This window comes from Salvelinus fontinalis, chromosome 30, assembly GCF_029448725.1.
Source record: "Salvelinus fontinalis isolate EN_2023a chromosome 30, ASM2944872v1, whole genome shotgun sequence".
Taxonomy (NCBI): Eukaryota; Metazoa; Chordata; class Actinopteri; order Salmoniformes; family Salmonidae; genus Salvelinus; species Salvelinus fontinalis.
Window position 1 is genome coordinate 16,701,310 of NC_074694.1, and position 18,210 is coordinate 16,719,519.

Here is an 18,210-nt window from a genome sequence, read left to right on the forward strand (position 1 = left end):
GTGTGGAGGTTTAGGGCTGAAGGCTGATTTGGTGGTCTGGTTAGGTAGGTAACAGTGGGGTGTGGAGGTTTAGGGCTGAAGGCTGATTTGGTGGTGTCTGGTTAGGTAGGTAACAGTGGGATGTGGAGGTTTAGGGCTGAAGGCTGATTTGGTGGTCTGGTTAGGTAGGTAACAGTAGGACGTGGAGGTTTAGGGCTGAAGGCTGATTTGGTGGTCTGGTTAGGTAGGTAACAGTGGGGTGTGGAGGTTTAGGGCTGAAGGCTGATTTGGTGGTCTGGTTAGGTAGGTACCATTAGGATGTGGAGGTTTAGGGCTGAAGGCTGATTTGGTGGTCTGGTTAGGTAGGTAACAGTGGGGTGTGGAGGTTTAGGGCTGAAGGCTGATTTGGTGGTCTGGTTAGGTAGGTACCAGTAGGATGTGGAGGTTTAGGGCTGAAGGCTGATTTGGTGGTCTGGTTAGGTAGGTAACAGTGGGGTGTGGAGGTTTAGGGCTGAAGGCTGATTTGGTGGTCTGGTTAGGTAGGTAACAGTGGGATGTTGAGGTTTAGGGCTGAAGGCTGATTTGGTGGTCTGGTTAGGTAGGTACCAGTAGGATGTGGAAGTTTAGGGCTGAAGGCTGATTTGGTGGTCTGGTTAGGTAGGTAACAGTGGGGTGTGGAGGTTTAGGGCTGAAGGCTGATTTGGTGGTGTCTGGTTAGGTAGGTAACAGTGGGATGTGGAGGTTTAGGGCTGAAGGCTGATTTGGTGGTCTGGTTAGGTAGGTAACAGTGGGATGTGGAGGTTTAGGGCTGAAGGCTGATTTGGTGGTCTGGTTAGGTAGGTACCAGTAGGATGTGGAGGTTTAGGGCTGAAGGCTGATTTGGTGGTCTGGTTAGGTAGGTACCAGTAGGATGTGGAGGTTTAGGGCTGAAGGCTGATTTGGTGATCTGGTTAGGTAGGTACCAGTAGGACGTGGAGGTTTAGGGCTGAAGGCTGATTTGGTGGTGTCTGGTTAGGTAGGTAACAGTGGGGTGTGGAGGTTTAGGGCTGAAGGCTGATTTGGTGGTCTGGTTAGGTAGGTAACAGTGGGGTGTGGAGGTTTAGGGCTGAAGGCTGATTTCGTGGTCTGGTTAGGTAGGTACCAGTAGGACGTGGAGGTTTAGGGCTGAAGGCTGATTTGGTGGTCTGGTTAGGTAGGTAACAGTGGGGTGTGGAGGTTTAGGGCTGAAGGCTGATTTGGTGGTCTGGTTAGGTAGGTACCATTAGGATGTGGAGGTTTAGGGCTGAAGGCTGATTTGGCGGTCTGGTTAGGTAGGTAACAGTGGGGTGTGGAGGTTTAGGGCTGAAGGCTGATTTGGCGGTCTGGTTAGGTAGGTAACAGTGGGGTGTGGAGGTTTAGGGCTGAATGCTGATTTGGTGGTCTGGTTAGGTAGGTAACAGTGGGGTGTGGAGGTTTAGGGCTGAAGGCTGATTTGGCGGTCTGGTTAGGTAGGTAACAGTGGGGTGTGGAGGTTTAGGGCTGAATGCTGATTTGGTGGTCTGGTTAGGTAGGTAACAGTGGGGTGTGGAGGTTTAGGGCTGAAGGCTGATTTGGTGGTCTGGTTAGGTAGGTAACAGTGGGGTGTGGAGGTTTAGGGCTGAAGGCTGATTTGGTGATCTGGTTAGGTAGGTAACAGTAGGACGTGGAGGTTTAGGGCTGAAGGCTGATTTGGTGGTCTGGTTAGGTAGGTAACAGTGGGGTGTGGAGGTTTAGGGCTGAAGGCTGATTTGGTGGTGTCTGGTTAGGTAGGTAACAGTGGGGTGTGGAGGTTTAGGGTTTAGGCTGATTTGGTGGTCTGGTTAGGTAGGTAACAGTGGGATGTGGAGGTTTAGGGCTGAAGGCTGATTTGGTGGTCTGGTTAGGTAGGTAACAGTGGGGTGTGGAGGTTTAGGGCTGAAGGCTGATTTGGTGGTCTGGTTAGGTAGGTAACAGTAGGGTGTGGAGGTTTAGGGCTGAAGGCTGATTTGGTGGTCTGGTTAGGTAGGTAACAGTGGGGGTACCAGACCCACCTCCCTCAGCTGGTCCAGTTTCTCCAGAGTCTCCTTGGTGTCAAACTGCCACTCCTTCACCTGCTCCACTGCTGTAAATCCCTCCTGAAACACACAGACGCCTGATTGTACAAACAGTTACACACGGAAGCAAAAAGACACATTTGAATAGAAAATGTCTATGTCAACCTCAAGTTTTAATTGAGAAGATGTGACACTCACATGGTTTTTGAGCCTGGTATCAGCCCCTCCAACAATGAGCAACTTGAGTATCTTATATCTGCCCAGACGCACAGCATCATGCAGAGGAGTGTCCTCCTCCTGGAATACACAATTAGAATACTACACTACGAAGACAACCAAGATAATGATGACAACGAGGACAACCAAGATAATGATGACAACGAGGACAACCAAGATAATGATGACAACGAGGACAACCAAGGTAATGATGACAACGAGGACAACCAAGGTAATGATGACAACGAGGACAACCAAGATAATGATGACAACGAGGACAACCAAGGTAATGATGACAACGAGGACAACCAAGGTAATGATGACAACGAGGACAACCAAGGTAATGATGACAACGAGGACAACCAAGATAATGATGACAACGAGGACAACCAAGGTAATGATGACAACGAGGACAACCAAGGTAATGATGACAACGAGGACAACCAAGATAATGATGACAACAGGGACAACCAAGATAATGATGACAACAGGGACAACCAAGTTAATGATGACAACGAGGACAACCAAGATAATGATGACAACGAGGACAACCAAGATAATGATGACAACGAGGACAACCAAGATAATGATGACAACGAGGACAACCAAGATAATGATGACAACGAGGACAACCAAGGTAATGATGACAACGAGGACAACCAAGATAATGATGACAACGAGGACAACCAAGATAATGATGACAACGAGGACAACCAAGATAATGATGACAACGAGGACAACCAAGATAATGATGACAATGAGGACAACCAAGATGATGTTTGTTTATTGTATTTCAAGAGGAAAGGAATGATAAAAGTATTTTTAAGCACCAATACCACACAAAATTGGTAGAAAGAGGATGAAGGGAAGCGCTACTAAGGTACACAATAGTACATTTTGGTAGACAGAAGGTGCTCTTTGGTAAAAGGGGTGAATTGGTCATCAAAACGAAAGGAGGACCAAGGCACTCTACATATAATTAATTAAAATGCCTGTATTTGTATGGCATGTTCAATAGAAACAAAGTTTTTAAACATCAGACTCGTTTCGGCTGGATGACCTTCGTCAGGGAGTACAAAGAAGTAATACAATTTCCTCTTTTGAACAGCTTTTCCAATTAGCCCAATTAGAAGAGGGTGTGGTTACAAAATTGATTGGACACACCTAGTAAGCAAAACTATACACATTAAAAAGTGAAATACTGTAGCTATGTTATCAAAAGATTTTACTCCAAGCTAGAAGTATCAGAACGCCTAGAAAGGTAGTTCTAACCTTAAATGTGACTGGGAGAAGTGTCAAGAATAAGAGAGCAATATATTCCATAGTACACTAGAACACAGCAAAACATGAACAACAACAGTCTAAACATAGCTGAGGGCAATTGAGCAAAATGTCCACTAGATGACAGCAAATGGACCTATCACGACCCTACAGGAAGGGTGAGAAATCCATATCTTCATTTAAACCAGGGTACTTAGTGGCCTGTAGTTTGTAAATCCATATCTTCATTTAAACCAGGGTATTTAGTGGCCTGTAGTTTGTAAATCCATATCTTCATTTAAACCAGGGTACTTAGTGGCCTGTAGTTTGTAAATCCATATCTTCATTTAAACCAGGGTACTTAGTGGCCTGTAGTTTGTAAATCCATATCTTCATTTAAACCAGGGTACTTAGTGGCCTGTAGTTTGTAAATCCATATCTTCATTTAAACCAGGGTACTTAGTGGCCTGTAGTTTGTAAATCCATATCTTAATTTAGACCAGGGTATTTACTGGCCTGTAGTTTGTAAATCCATATCTTCAATTAGACCAGGGCACTTAGTGGCCTGTAGTTTGTAAATCCATATCTTCATTTAAACCAGGGTACTTAGTGGCCTGTAGTTTGTAAATCCATATCTTCATTTAAACCAGTGTATTTAGTGGCCTGTAGTTTGTAAATCCATATCTTCATTTAGACCAGGGCACTTAGTGGCCTGTAGTTTGTAAATCCATATCTTCATTTAAACCAGGGTACTTAGTGGCCTGTAGTTTGTAAATCCATATCTTCATTTAAACCAGGGTATTTAGTGGCCTGTAGTTTGTAAATCCATATCTTAATTTAGACCAGGGTACTTAGTGGCCTGTAGTTTGTAAATCCATATCTTCATTTAGACCAGGGTATTTAGTGGCCTGTAGTTTGTAAATCCATATCTTCATTTAAACCAGGGTACTTAGTGGCCTGTAGTTTGTAAATCCATATCTTCATTTAAACCAGGGTACTTAGTGGCCTGTAGTTTGTAAATCCAAAAACGTTCCCTTTGGTTTAACTGTTTAAGAGGCATGGTTACCATGGTGTAAGGACTTATGGTGCCTTGCCATGGGGTAGTCTTCATTGCTTACCTGTATGGCATACTTGTGTTCCGCTAAGCGTTCTTGAAGGCGTCTCTTTGTCTGTCCAATGTAGAACACCTTGCACTGTGGACATTCCAATCTATAGATGACATGAGTGGTTTTGCAGTTAATGAAATGCTTGATGTAATACTCCATTTTAGAAGCTGTGTCAACAAAGTACTTTTTCTGCACAACCAAGATGATGATGACAACAAAGACAACCAAGATCATGATGACAACAAAGACAACCAAGAGAATGATGACAACAAAGACAACCAAGATAATGATGACAACCAAGATAATGATGACAACAAGGACAACCAAGAAGATGAGCCACATTGTTACAATGATGATGTTTGTTCATTGTATTTCAAGAGGAAAGGAATGATACAAGTATTTTTAAGCAACAAATACCACACAAAACTGGCTTACAAAATCATATTAGACCAGGTATGATGCCGTGAGAAAGCATGACGTCCTACCCTGTCTCTGGGGTTGATTTTGGCTCCACTGTTCAGCAGGTGTCCCACTACGTCAGAATGGCCTGTCCTGGTGGCCACGTGGAGAGGGCTGGCCATCAGCTAGGGATGAGAGAGAGAGTTACAGCCAACATGGGCGCATTTCTCCTCATTTCCTCCTTTCACCGGGATTGATGTGAAATACATTGTGAAAGATGTTGCTGATAACAATTCCTTGTAGCTGAAATCTTCCCAATTCTACATGTCAAATGACAAAGAAACATGTATATTCTTAATATATCTTAACCCCACTGAGGACAACACTGGACTGGTGAAATGATAAGGCCGTGGGTAGATGGCCATTCTGTTAGCTGGCTAACTCCATAATGAATGAAATGTCAGTAGCTATAGTCGCACAAAAGCATCATGACACACACACACCCACGTCTCACCTTGTCCCTGATGTTGAGGTCAGCTCCATGTTTCATCATGACACACACACACACACACACCCACGTCTCACCTTGTCCCTGATGTTGAGGCCTGCTCCATGTTTCATCATGACACACACACACCCACGTCTAACCTTGTCCCTGATGTTGAGGCCTGCTCCATGTTTCATCATGACACACACTCACACACCCACGTCTCACCTTGTCCCTGATGTTGAGGCCTGCTCCATGTTTCATCATGACACACACTCACACACCCACGTCTCACCTTGTCCCTGATGTTGAGGCCTGCTCCATGTTTCATCATGACACACACACCCACGTCTCACCTTGTCCCTGATGTTGAGGCCTGCTCCATGTTTCATCATGACACACACTCACACACCCACGTCTCACCTTGTCCCTGATGTTGAGGCCTGCTCCATGTTTCATCATGACACACACTCACACACCCACGTCTCACCTTGTCCCTGATGTTGAGGCCTGCTCCATGTTTCATCATGACACACACACACGTCTCACCTTGTCCCTGATGTTGAGGTCTGCTCCATGTTTCTGGAGGACCTTGATCACAGCTAGGCTTCCTCCTCTACAGGCCCAGTGAACAGCTCTGGACTCCAGCTGGAACACACACACGGCCACCTTCACTGTACAATGTCTGACACTTAACAACTGACTGGTCACCAGCTTTCCATTCCACAGCTCTAACCTTATCAATTACCCAATTATCAGCACAATACCTGAGGTTATATAGAGCTTACATACTGTATATGTGATTTTAAAAAGTTGTCCATTTGTTCCCTAGTATTGAAGTTAAAAACACAATTATGTCAACTGTGTCATTTCATAGCTTTTATCACGGCAACGGACATTGACTATAGAACATACTGTGTTAATGGCAAGAGTCTCTCACCCGGTATTTAGAATTGATGTTAGCTCCTTTCTCTAGAAGCTTCTGGATGACGGTAGAGTGTCCCTCGATGGAGGCAAAGTGCAGTGCTGTCCTCCTTAACTGGAAAAATATTTAGTTATGCAAGATGTTGAACTGTTAAAATGATATCTGTTTAAGCTAAAAGGTACAATTGAGTTTTTAAAAATATTTTGTGCTACTGCTACAGTAGGGCAAGGCCATTGCAGATTGCTAGGCCACAATCATTTCAATTTACCTCTTGGACAATACAGTTGAACTTCGAACTATTGAGGCCAGATCTTTCAACAAGTAAATACATATATTTTGTGAAGTGAAGTCACATGCCTGGATTTTAACCTTTGTTTTAAGCCATTTCCAGAAATGGGAATTAGACCAAAAATTAAAGGAATTGTCTGAGGATGGTGCTAGACTTTCTGACATTAAAAGAAAAAGTAATTGTTCGGTGAAAAATCTTAATAAAGGTTAAAATCCAGATCATGTGACATGATAAGTTGACCATATACCATACAGACTAGTACTTTCCTCATCACTGAAATTGGGGTCTCCTCCATCTTCCAGATATTTCTCTACCACTTTGAGTTTACCCTGAGTTGCTGCCTTCATGAAGTCAAACGTGTCTACAGGTCCTAACTGACAAACACAGAGAACGTGTTTGTGTTACTCTCTGGGACTTAGCAACTGATCCAGAATTAGCAAATCCTTGTCCCACTCTTCAAAATGACAAACAGAGTATATTCTGCATTGTTCCGGTCATCAAATTAAATATTGCTAAATATGATATAAATGTTGCCTCACCACAGGTATGTCCACGGCCACCTTGGATGAGGACCCTGACTTCTTCAACTTCCTCCTCTGGCAGATCTCCTTTATGCTCTCTGGTTCTCCCTGATCAACTATCTTCCCCTCTGAAAATGAATTCCTCTCTCTCTCCTCTGGCTAGGGGAGATAAGATGGTGGTCAGAAGATTAGATTCTACTCTCATACAGACTGACTCAGAATTGGTACTCCCCCTCTTTCTCTCTCTCTCTACCTTGACATAATAACAACAATAAAGAATACGACTGCCAAAACACGACACTTCATAGATCACATTCATTGTGTAATTATATGTAATATTGTCTTCACTATTAAAAGTATTACTATTCGCTCATTCTTCATACACCAGCCCTAGAGTCTGGTATGAGTGACTGGCCTCCCTTCCTTTGTTCTGTGTCTGGTGTAAACCAACAGCTGTTTGAACAGTAGCTAGCCTCCACCTGATTTACTACAGGGGATAAAAGGGGAGAGGGTGTGAGAGGGTCAGGTCAGTGCCTGTAAAAGCAGAGATGCCAGGGGCACATGTTGAAGTGGCTAATGGCCAGATACATTCATAGCATGGTAACCTCATAGCCTGGTTGTGATCGTAAATGAGAACATGTTCTCAACAAAATATCTGGTAATAGAACAATGTTGTTGGCAGTAACTAACCTTGGGGAAATATCAACAGCCTCTTAAGATAGATGTGAATAGGTTGTGTGTTCTTCATAAAATACAGGTGAATAGAATCAAATATTGTCTCAATAACAAGCCTGGTAAAAGAGAGCTAAGTAGAATATATTGACAGTAAACTATTGCTGGATTTAGAATGTAGGATTCACAGACTGTAATGTAACTGAGGGTGAATACATAACCAAATGTATCAGAAGTTTACTTATTTTCCCTTTTACTTTACCTGGATGCGTTCAACATTGTGATTGGTGGGTTCACAGCCTGGTTCTTCCTGTTCAGGTGTGTCCCACTTTATATGTCCCAGCTTCACCGCTCGCGCTCTGCAACGCTGGTTTATAACATAGAAATAATATTCAAATCATAACTCTATATAAAGTGAAATGAAAAACACATATTAATGTACTTTACAATGAACAGAAATGCAAAAATAGAAAGACAAGCAAAACATTGTTTTCCATTTGTAGAAAACCGGCGTAACCCTTCTGTGCCTGCAGTAAGAGGACTTATGTTTACATTTTTTTTAATCGCTTTGGTACTATTTTCACAAGAATGTGAGGAATTTTAAAGACTGTTAGTACAAAACTCCAAATTGGCAACACTCGTAAAGCAGTCATTTCACAATCAAAACCTTTCATTACGCATTTATTTTGTTTGCAGACATCTTTCACCACACAACCATTGATCCAAAATCTAAGTTTACTGTGAAATATAATGAGAACATTGATTTAATCACCAAAACACAACATAATTATATCTTCTCAATTTAGTTATTTAACAACCAGTTAATCCAATAGCAAAAAATGGCCCTTTGAATGTAGTTAGCTCCAGTACTGTAAAGTGCAGTACATTACACTGTGTTTTGCATTAGGCAACACTTGCACTACCTATTAAAACGGACTAAACATCACATTTCCATAATTTCTATCCCATGTGTGATCATTGGAAACATCTTTCATCATGTAATCAAATGAAATAAATTAAAGAAACATAATGTTTAGCAGCACTAGTTTGCATCAAGCCTGTTTTGAGCATTTCGCCCGTAGAAAGAATTAACAGTAAATATGTTAATTCTTCATGCACTTGGGGGAAAACCTTTTGGCATGGCGACTCCAAGCGTGACATAGGTCTGGACTGATGTCATTGCGTGCCTCATCCATGGCCTGAAGGAGGGTAGTGTGCTCATGGAGATGGAAATCATACACCTTCCACCTGCATTGTAATCATGTATTGTATTTTACAATATTGTATTGTACTTATGTATTGCAGCGGTCCTGTACGTGCCTCAGTTCATACGAGCAGCGCACTAGCAACACCAGAGTTGTGGGTTTGATTCCCACTGGCGTCACATACCAAAATGATTAGAGTTACTTTGGATAAAATCATCTGCTATGTAAATGGAATATATTACTGTATTACAGTGCTGTATTAGCCTGTATTAAAGTACTGTATTGGCCAATTATATTTTAGTAAAGCAGTATGAAATGTCCTGATCAAAAAGACCCCAGAAACGTCATTTTGCATACATGTTTACTGCATAGAGGATGCATTTCTTTCTTGTTTTGGAATTTCTGTATTCTTTTCGTATTGGTATTGTATTTATTTCTGTATTAGTTAAATTTATACAATTATAATAATAAAAAAATATATAATACTTTTTATGTGTCTATTTTTCAGACATACATTTTAATGATTTAGTTCTCTAAATCTGTAGTAGACAATCCCGTTTAACATTTGTAGGTTTACCAAAAGGTTAAGTGATTATCAATTAAGAGCAGTTGGATTAATGGTAAAACGCATTTTAGCAAATGAGAAAATAATCATATCAAAAGTAATGTGAACGTTGCATTATGAAACAAAATTACTTTATATTAACATGTATTGCAATGTGAAACATGTATTTCTAGATGAAACGTGAAACATGTATTTCTAGATAAAACACTGATTAAGTTCTGTGAAAAATGACTTATGACTTTGTGTGTTGTACTTTGTCAATTGAAAATGTGCTTAAAGTTTTGGAACAACTGCCTGTTTGATGATCTGTTTTGCATTTTGTACTAAGAGATGTGAAAATGTACCACATACTTGCACTAAATATTGCACTAAAGCGATGAACAAAACTGTAACATGAGATTAGTGGTAAATATAATGTATAACTAACAAGCTAATTGCCCTCTAGTGCTGAACTGCTGGTGTAAGAAGTATAAATGAAGTTATTCATTAAAATCTGTGAATCTCAAATCTGTCTGCTTGTAGAGGAAGGTGAGATTGAACTCTGCCTTCTCCCTGGAGGCAGTATCAAACAATCTATTGGCATGGATCATAGAGGAATCTACAAGAATACTTGTCCATGCAATATCATGTATTTTTGCATGGAATATTCAAATGAATCATTGAAAACTGAAATGATGATATTAGAACGGTACAAACATGAACAAATATAGACAACAATCCTGAAGTAAAATCCTTGCAGACACCATGACATACAAATGTCTATGAAAGTCTATGAAACAAAATAAATGTCTAGTCAAGGACATTACTGTATTTATAATTCAGTAATTACTTGATTTCATGTATTAGTTGTGAAGATGTAGCAATGTACTATAGATAGCCTACTGTAGGTCAGAGGTCAGGCTGTTAAGTTAATGAGCTGTAAACTATTTCAGAAGCAGCAAAGGGTCTCGTGGTTATAGATACCTCAGATAACTATAGGTCACACCAGGGGGAGAACTGCCCCCTCTCATTGAAGCCATGAAGTTCATGGCCGACCAGAAAACTGCATGCTGTTGTTTTCAGCAAGCAGGATCCCCTTATGTACTGAATCTTCGTGGTCAATATTTGTGTGAATAAAATTCAAATCAGAAGACAGTCACGGTATCAATAATTGCTTCTATGACACCAAATGTACAGTATGTCCTTGAACGAATTATAAACAAATCTCACAAAGAACAAGTTAAAAGGATACATTTGTTGCTACCGGCAGCCTGCAGTCCGCGGTCGGACTTAAACTTGAGATACTCAATGAGAGTGGGCAGTCGTTCTCCCCACTTCCTGAAGTGGACGCCATCCTCCCCACTTCCTGAAGTGGACGCCATCCTCCCCACTTCCTGAAGTGGACGCCATCCTCCCCACTTCCTGAAGTGGACGCCATCCTCCCCACTTCCTGAAGTGGACGCCATCCTCCCCACTTCCTGAAGTGGACGCCATTCTCCCCACTTCCTGAAGTGGATGCCATTCTCCCCACTTCCTGAAGTGGACGCCATTCTCCCCACTTCCTGAAGTGGACGCCATTCTCCCCACTTCCAAGAGACGCCATCTTAGCAAGCTAAAACCAACTTCCTGAGCTTTAAATGCGCCATTGAGTCTTCACATAGGAATGAATGGTGTGACGTCATTGATCGCTTTGTCCATTCTTAAACAGTCAATGGGTCACACATAGTCACACAGTCACAGCAAAGGCTCAGGTCACTCAGCCTCACACACAGTTCACACCAGCTAATGCAAGTGCATATATGTGCGGGTGTATGTACACATGTTTGTGTCTATGTTAATATGTACAGCAGGATACGTCATCGTTTTAAAGGCCCAGATATTTTCATGTGTTTTATATAATTTCCACACTATGAGGTTGAAATAATACTGTTTGAAAAGATCTCCTGAAGTTTCAGCCTGTTTTGGTGGGGTGGAGTTTTGGCCTTCCATGGTAACATCACCACGCTGTATATTAGTTAATAGACCAATTAGAAAGAGAGTTCCAAACCTCTCTGCCAATAACAGATCGTTTCCAGTTTTCCCCTCCTTAATCAGTTCTAGCATAATTCTTGCTTGAGAAAATAGCTTCGAAGCTATTTTTGTTTATTTTTGACCATTCTAATTGAAACAAACTGTTACCCAGAAATGATTTGATATTGAGATAAAAAAGGCTGCATTGGACCTTTAGATACTCATCTGTGGCTAAATATGATGGCATTATTTGAGCTCTCAGGCAACTTTCTCAATGTAAAACATTTCTATTATGTCTATTATGTCATGATTCAGATTCAGCCTTGATGCTCCCACCCATCTTCATTAGAGCCTTGGTTAGGAAAAGGTGTGAGGCACATAAAGTATACAGCCTCGCAGGTAAGTGTCCCACTAGCCATATCAATAGAGTGCTCCCTTTCATTTGTTTTCCTGGATAGTCACCCGTTGAAGTGTCCTGGGATAAGGACTTTTAATACACCATTGTTGTTTATGATAACGCAATGACATGTTACCTATTTACTACTAGAATGCATCTTGAATTTAAAACTTGCTAAATAAGTGATCATTTCCCCCTACCTCAGACTTCTTGAGGTCCAGTTCTGCTGTCACATTGGTAGCCCACTGCACATCCTCCTCCATACTGAGGTGTCCGTTCAGGGTTGAAATGGAAACAAAACGACAGAAAAACAACCTGTGGTTGAAACAACTTCACAATTCTCACTTCCAATTTACATCTAACAGTTCTACCAGCTGAATAGCAAACAGATTGTTTGTCTAAACGTCAGTATAACCTGCTCAGGGGACCGGTTGGTTACCAGCTGGGAGGTGGCAGTCCGGATGATCTTATACTTCCTGATTGGAATGCCAGGCTCACCAGGGGCATTGTGAAACCCTAGTAGACCTGGAGCGTGTGTGACCCCCCCCGACCCCTTACACACACGCACACACGCACACACACACACACTCTAGAGTCATGAGCACAGGGTGCATTCGTTCCACGAGCTCTTAGTTTTACCCTGCCCCTATGCCAGCCCTGTTAGCTGTTGTTTTACAAGGCCTCCAGACTCCAGGCCTGTAAACACACAGTTTTGGATGATTACGTTATTTATAAGTGCGTCAAGTGATACCTTGTAAATATCGGCAAGGCTCATACCGTGAAGCATACCGTCCTTTGTGGATACAGTTTGACACAAATATCAGTAGGTTTATCAGTCTGTTACAAAAGCCTTTGTATGTTACAAATGTTGTTCACAGTCCCCCACACACACACAGTACACCACCCTTTCACATGCACACTTTTGAAAAGCAGCAGATAGCAAAGGTCAGGCTAACATACTGAGCAGCCCACCACCAGAGCATGCTACTTATCTGAGCTGTAATAAATGTGTCATCCAGTAGGATGAGTCATGGTGATTGATATAAATCTCAGGTTAAGAGGACTTTAGAGAGCAGTAAATACAAATAGTTATTATTTAGGCTGTGTGTGTGTGTGTGTGTGTGTGTGTGTGTGTGTGACATCACCAGAACACATGGGCCGAGAGCAGTGCACAGAACAAGCCTCAATATGAGCATGCCTTCGTGCTCAGACGGATAAATGTAAAAAGGCATACACAAAAGTTATTACATTTGTACAGATGGCCCCATATTTCTGTACATACACTGCCGTTCAAAAGTTTGGGGTCACTTAGAAATGTCACTGTTTTGAAAGAAACGCACAGCGCAAACTGGCTCTAACCAGAATAGAAAGAGGAGTGGGAAGCCCCCATAGTTTGAGAAACAGACGCCTCACAAGTCCTGAACTGGCAGCTTCATTAAATAGTACCCAAAAACACCAGTCTCAACATCAACAGTGAAGAGGTGACTCTGGGATGCTGGCCTTCTAGGCAGAGTTGCAAAGAAAAAGCCATATCTCAGACTCGCCAATAAAAAGAAAAGATTAAGATGGGCGAAAGAACACAGACACTGGACAGAGGAACTCTGCCTAGAAGGCCAGCATCCCGGAGTCACCTCTTCACTGTTGACGTTGAGACTGGTGTTTTGCGGGCACTATTTAATGAAGCTAGATACACAACTAGTCTAAAGAAGGCCCGTTTTACTGCTTCTTTATTTAGAACAACAGTTTTCAGCTCTGCTGACATAATTGTAAAAGGGTTTTCTAATGATCAATTAGCCTTTTAAAACTATAAACTTGGATTAGCTGTAACGCACGTCGTCGGGAGAAGGAGAAGAGGACCAAGGTGCAGCGTGGTAAGTGTTCATACTATTTCATTAAAATATGAAACACAAGACAAAACAACAACGAGGAGAAAACGAAACAGTTCTGAAAGGTGAAACAAACACCCACAACCAAAATGGGGAAAACAGGCTACCTAAGTATGATTCTCAATCAGAGACAACGATCGACAGCTGCCTCTGATTGAGAACCATACCAGGCCAAACACAGAAATATAACATAGAAAAAAGAACATAGACTACCCACCCCAACTCACGCCCTGACCAACCTAACAAAAAGACATAAAAAAGGAACTAAGGTCAGAACATGACAGTATCCCCCCCCAAAGGTGCAGACTCTGGCCGCAAAACCTGAACCTATAGAGGAGGGCCTGGGTGGGCGTCTGTCCGCGGTGGAGGCTCTGGCGCGGGACGTGGACCCCACTCCACCATAGTCTTTGCCTGATTAAGTGGCGCCTTTGGAGCGGCGACCCTCGCCGCCGACCTCGGACTGGGGACCTTTGCAGCGGGCCCCGAATAGATGGGAGACTCCGGCAGCTCCGTAGTGAAGGGCGACTCCGGCAGCGCCGTGGTGAAGGGCAACTCCGTCAGCTACTGACTGACGGGCGGCTCTGGCAGCTCCTGACTGACAGGCGGCTCTGGCAGCTCAGGACAGATGGGCGGCTCTGGCAGCTCCTGACTGACGGGCGGCTCTGGCAGCTCCTGACTGACGGGCGGCTCTCGCTGCTTCGGACAGGAGGGAGACTCTGGCTGCTCTGGACCGGAGGGCGACGCTGGAGGAACCGGACTAGAGGGCGACGCTGGAGGCTCCGGACTAGAGTGCGACGCTGGAGGCTCCGGCCTAGCTTCCTTCGTTGGAGCGATCGTGCCATAACTCCTCACTGGAGGCTTCGTGCCATGGATCCTCACTGGAGGCTTTGTGCCATGGATCATCACAGGAGGCTTCGTGCCATGGATCATCACAGGAGGCTTCATGCCATGGATCATCACTGGAGGCTTCTTGCCATGGATCATCACTGGAGGCTTCTTGCCATGGATCATCACTGGAGGCTTCGTGCCATGGATCATCACAGGAGGCTTCGTACCATGGAGCATCACTGGAGGCTTCATGCCCTGGATCATCACTGGAGGCTTCTTGCCATGGATCACCCCTCGAGGCTTCTTGCCATGGATCACCACTGGAGGCTTCGTGCCATGGATTATCACTGGAGGCTTTGTGCCATGGATTATCACTGGAGTGGAGAGACACACAGGAGGCCTGGCTCTGGGAGAAGGCACAGGACTCACCAGGCTGGGGAGACATGCAGGAGGGTTAGTGCTTAGCACAGGCACAGAACTCACCAGACTGGGGAGACATGCAGGAGGCATTGTCCTTGGCTGAGGCACCGGATGCACTGGACCGTGGAGGCGCACTGGCGGTCTCGAGCGCAGAGCTAGCACCACTCGTCCTGGCTGGATCCCCCCTGTAGCCCAGCAAGTACGGGGAGTTGGAGCAGGCCGCACTGGGCTGTGCTGGCGAACTGGACACACCGTGTGTAGGGCTGGTGCAGTATACCCCGGGCCGAGGAGACGCACTGGAGACCAGATGCGCTGAGCCACCTTGGCTCGATGCCCACTCTAGCCCGGCCGATTCGAAGAGCTGCGATGTAGCGCACCGAGCTATGCGTGCGCACTGGGGACACCTTGCGCTTCTCTGCATAACACGGTGCCTGCCCAGTCACTCTCTCGCCACGGTAAGCACGGGGAGTTGGCTCAGGTCTCCTACCCTAGTCCGCCAATCTACCCGTGTGCCCCCCCCCCCCCCCCCCCCCCCCCAAAAAAATTCTGGGGCTGCCTCTCGTGCCCGTTACCTCGCGCCAATTCCTCGTAGTGGCGCCGCTCCGCTCTAGCTGCCTCCAGCTCCTCTTTCGGATGGTGATGGATGTGCCCAGGATCCAGGATCCTTTGCCGTCCAAAATTTCCTCCCATGTCCAGGAGTCCATGTTCCCCTGCTGCTTGGTCCTTCGTTGGTGGGTGTTTCTGTAACACACGTCGTCGGGAGAAGGAGGAGAGGACCAAGGTGCAGCATGGTAAGTGTTCATACTATTTAATTAAAATATGAAACACAAGACAAAACAACAACGAGGAGAAAACGAAACAGTTCTGAAAGGTGAAACAAACACTAAACAGGAAACAAACACCCACAACCAAAATGGGGAAAACAGGCTACCTAAGTATGATTCTCAATCAGAGACACAGCGCAAACTGGCTCTAACCAGAATAGAAAGAGGAGTGGGAAGCCCCCATAGTTTGAGAAACAGACGCCTCACAAGTCCTGAACTGGCAGCTTCATTAAATAGTACCCAAAAACACCAGTCTCAACATCAACAGTGAAGAGGTGACTCCGGGATGCTGGCCTTCTAGGCAGAGTTGCAAAGAAAAAGCCATATCTCAGACCCGCCAATAAAAAGAAAAGATTAAGATGGGCGAAAGAACACAGACACTGGACAGAGGAACTCTGCCTAGAAGGCCAGCATCCCGGAGTCACCTCTTCACTGTTGACGTTGAGACTGGTGTTTTGCGGGCACTATTTAATGAAGCTAGATACACAACTAGTCTAAAGAAGGCCCGTTTTACTGCTTCTTTATTTAGAACAACAGTTTTCAGCTCTGCTGACATAATTGTAAAAGGGTTTTCTAATGATCAATTAGCCTTTTAAAACTATAAACTTGGATTAGCTGTAACGCACGTCGTCGGGAGAAGGAGAAGAGGACCAAGGTGCAGCGTGGTAAGTGTTCATACTATTTCATTAAAATATGAAACACAAGACAAAACAACAACGAGGAGAAAACGAAACAGTTCTGAAAGGTGAAACAAACACTAAACAGGAAACAAACACCCACAACCAAAATGGGGAAAACAGGCTACCTAAGTATGATTCTCAATCAGAGACACAGCGCAAACTGGCTCTAACCAGAATAGAAAGAGGAGTGGGAAGCCCCCATAGTTTGAGAAACAGACGCCTCACAAGTCCTGAACTGGCAGCTTCATTAAATAGTACCCAAAAACACCAGTCTCAACATCAACAGTGAAGAGGTGACTCCGGGATGCTGGCCTTCCAGGCAGAGTTGCAAAGAAAAAGCCATATCTCAGACCCGCCAATAAAAAGAAAAGATTAAGATGGGCGAAAGAACACAGACACTGGACAGAGGAACTCTGCCTAGAAGGCCAGCATCCCGGAGTCACCTCTTCACTGTTGACGTTGAGACTGGTGTTTTGCGGGCACTATTTAATGAAGCTAGATACACAACTAGTCTAAAGAAGGCCCGTTTTACTGCTTCTTTATTTAGAACAACAGTTTTCAGCTCTGCTGACATAATTGTAAAAGGGTTTTCTAATGATCAATTAGCCTTTTAAAACTATAAACTTGGATTAGCTGTAACGCACGTCGTCGGGAGAAGGAGAAGAGGACCAAGGTGCAGCGTGGTAAGTGTTCATACTATTTCATTAAAATATGAAACACAAGACAAAACAACAACGAGGAGAAAACGAAACAGTTCTGAAAGGTGAAACAAACACCCACAACCAAAATGGGGAAAACAGGCTACCTAAGTATGATTCTCAATCAGAGACAACGATCGACAGCTGCCTCTGATTGAGAACCATACCAGGCCAAACACAGAAATATAACATAGAAAAAAGAACATAGACTACCCACCCCAACTCACGCCCTGACCAACCTAACAAAAAGACATAAAAAAGGAACTAAGGTCAGAACATGACAGTATCCCCCCCCAAAGGTGCAGACTCTGGCCGCAAAACCTGAACCTATAGAGGAGGGCCTGGGTGGGCGTCTGTCCGCGGTGGAGGCTCTGGCGCGGGACGTGGACCCCACTCCACCATAGTCTTTGCCTGATTAAGTGGCGCCTTTGGAGCGGCGACCCTCGCCGCCGACCTCGGACTGGGGACCTTTGCAGCGGGCCCCGAATAGATGGGAGACTCCGGCAGCTCCGTAGTGAAGGGCGACTCCGGCAGCGCCGTGGTGAAGGGCAACTCCGTCAGCTACTGACTGACGGGCGGCTCTGGCAGCTCCTGACTGACAGGCGGCTCTGGCAGCTCAGGACAGATGGGCGGCTCTGGCAGCTCCTGACTGACGGGCGGCTCTGGCAGCTCCTGACTGACGGGCGGCTCTCGCTGCTTCGGACAGGAGGGAGACTCTGGCTGCTCTGGACCGGAGGGCGACGCTGGAGGAACCGGACTAGAGGGCGACGCTGGAGGCTCCGGACTAGAGTGCGACGCTGGAGGCTCCGGCCT

General features: G+C 44.5%; 2 protein-coding genes across 3 annotated transcripts; both read right to left on the minus strand.

Moving 5' to 3' along the window:
- Positions 1 to 1,899: 1,899 nt before the first annotated feature.
- Positions 1,900 to 6,549, minus strand: LOC129828730 (ankyrin repeat domain-containing protein 2-like). Its single transcript, XM_055889896.1, has 6 exons — positions 6,439 to 6,549; positions 6,048 to 6,146; positions 5,048 to 5,196; positions 4,625 to 4,715; positions 2,229 to 2,327; positions 1,900 to 2,111 (listed from the first exon to the last, which is right to left on the minus strand). The coding sequence occupies exons 3-6, from the start codon at positions 5,191 to 5,193 to the stop codon at positions 1,995 to 1,997; spliced, it is 453 nt and encodes a 150-aa protein (XP_055745871.1). The 5' UTR covers positions 5,194 to 5,196; positions 6,048 to 6,146; positions 6,439 to 6,549; the 3' UTR covers positions 1,900 to 1,994.
- LOC129828729 (ankyrin repeat domain-containing protein 2-like) lies at positions 6,457 to 12,583 on the minus strand. Of its 2 annotated transcripts, none has more exons than XM_055889894.1 (5): positions 12,501 to 12,583; positions 12,262 to 12,325; positions 8,168 to 8,272; positions 7,252 to 7,392; positions 6,457 to 7,086 (listed from the first exon to the last, which is right to left on the minus strand). In XM_055889894.1, exons 1-5 carry the CDS (start codon positions 12,566 to 12,568, stop codon positions 6,931 to 6,933), a joined length of 534 nt encoding a protein of 177 aa, XP_055745869.1. In that variant the 5' UTR covers positions 12,569 to 12,583; the 3' UTR covers positions 6,457 to 6,930. The 2 variants fall into 2 exon arrangements, with proteins under 2 accessions (XP_055745869.1, XP_055745870.1); XM_055889895.1 differs by having other exon boundaries at positions 12,477 to 12,573.
- Positions 12,584 to 18,210: the final 5,627 nt, after the last annotated feature.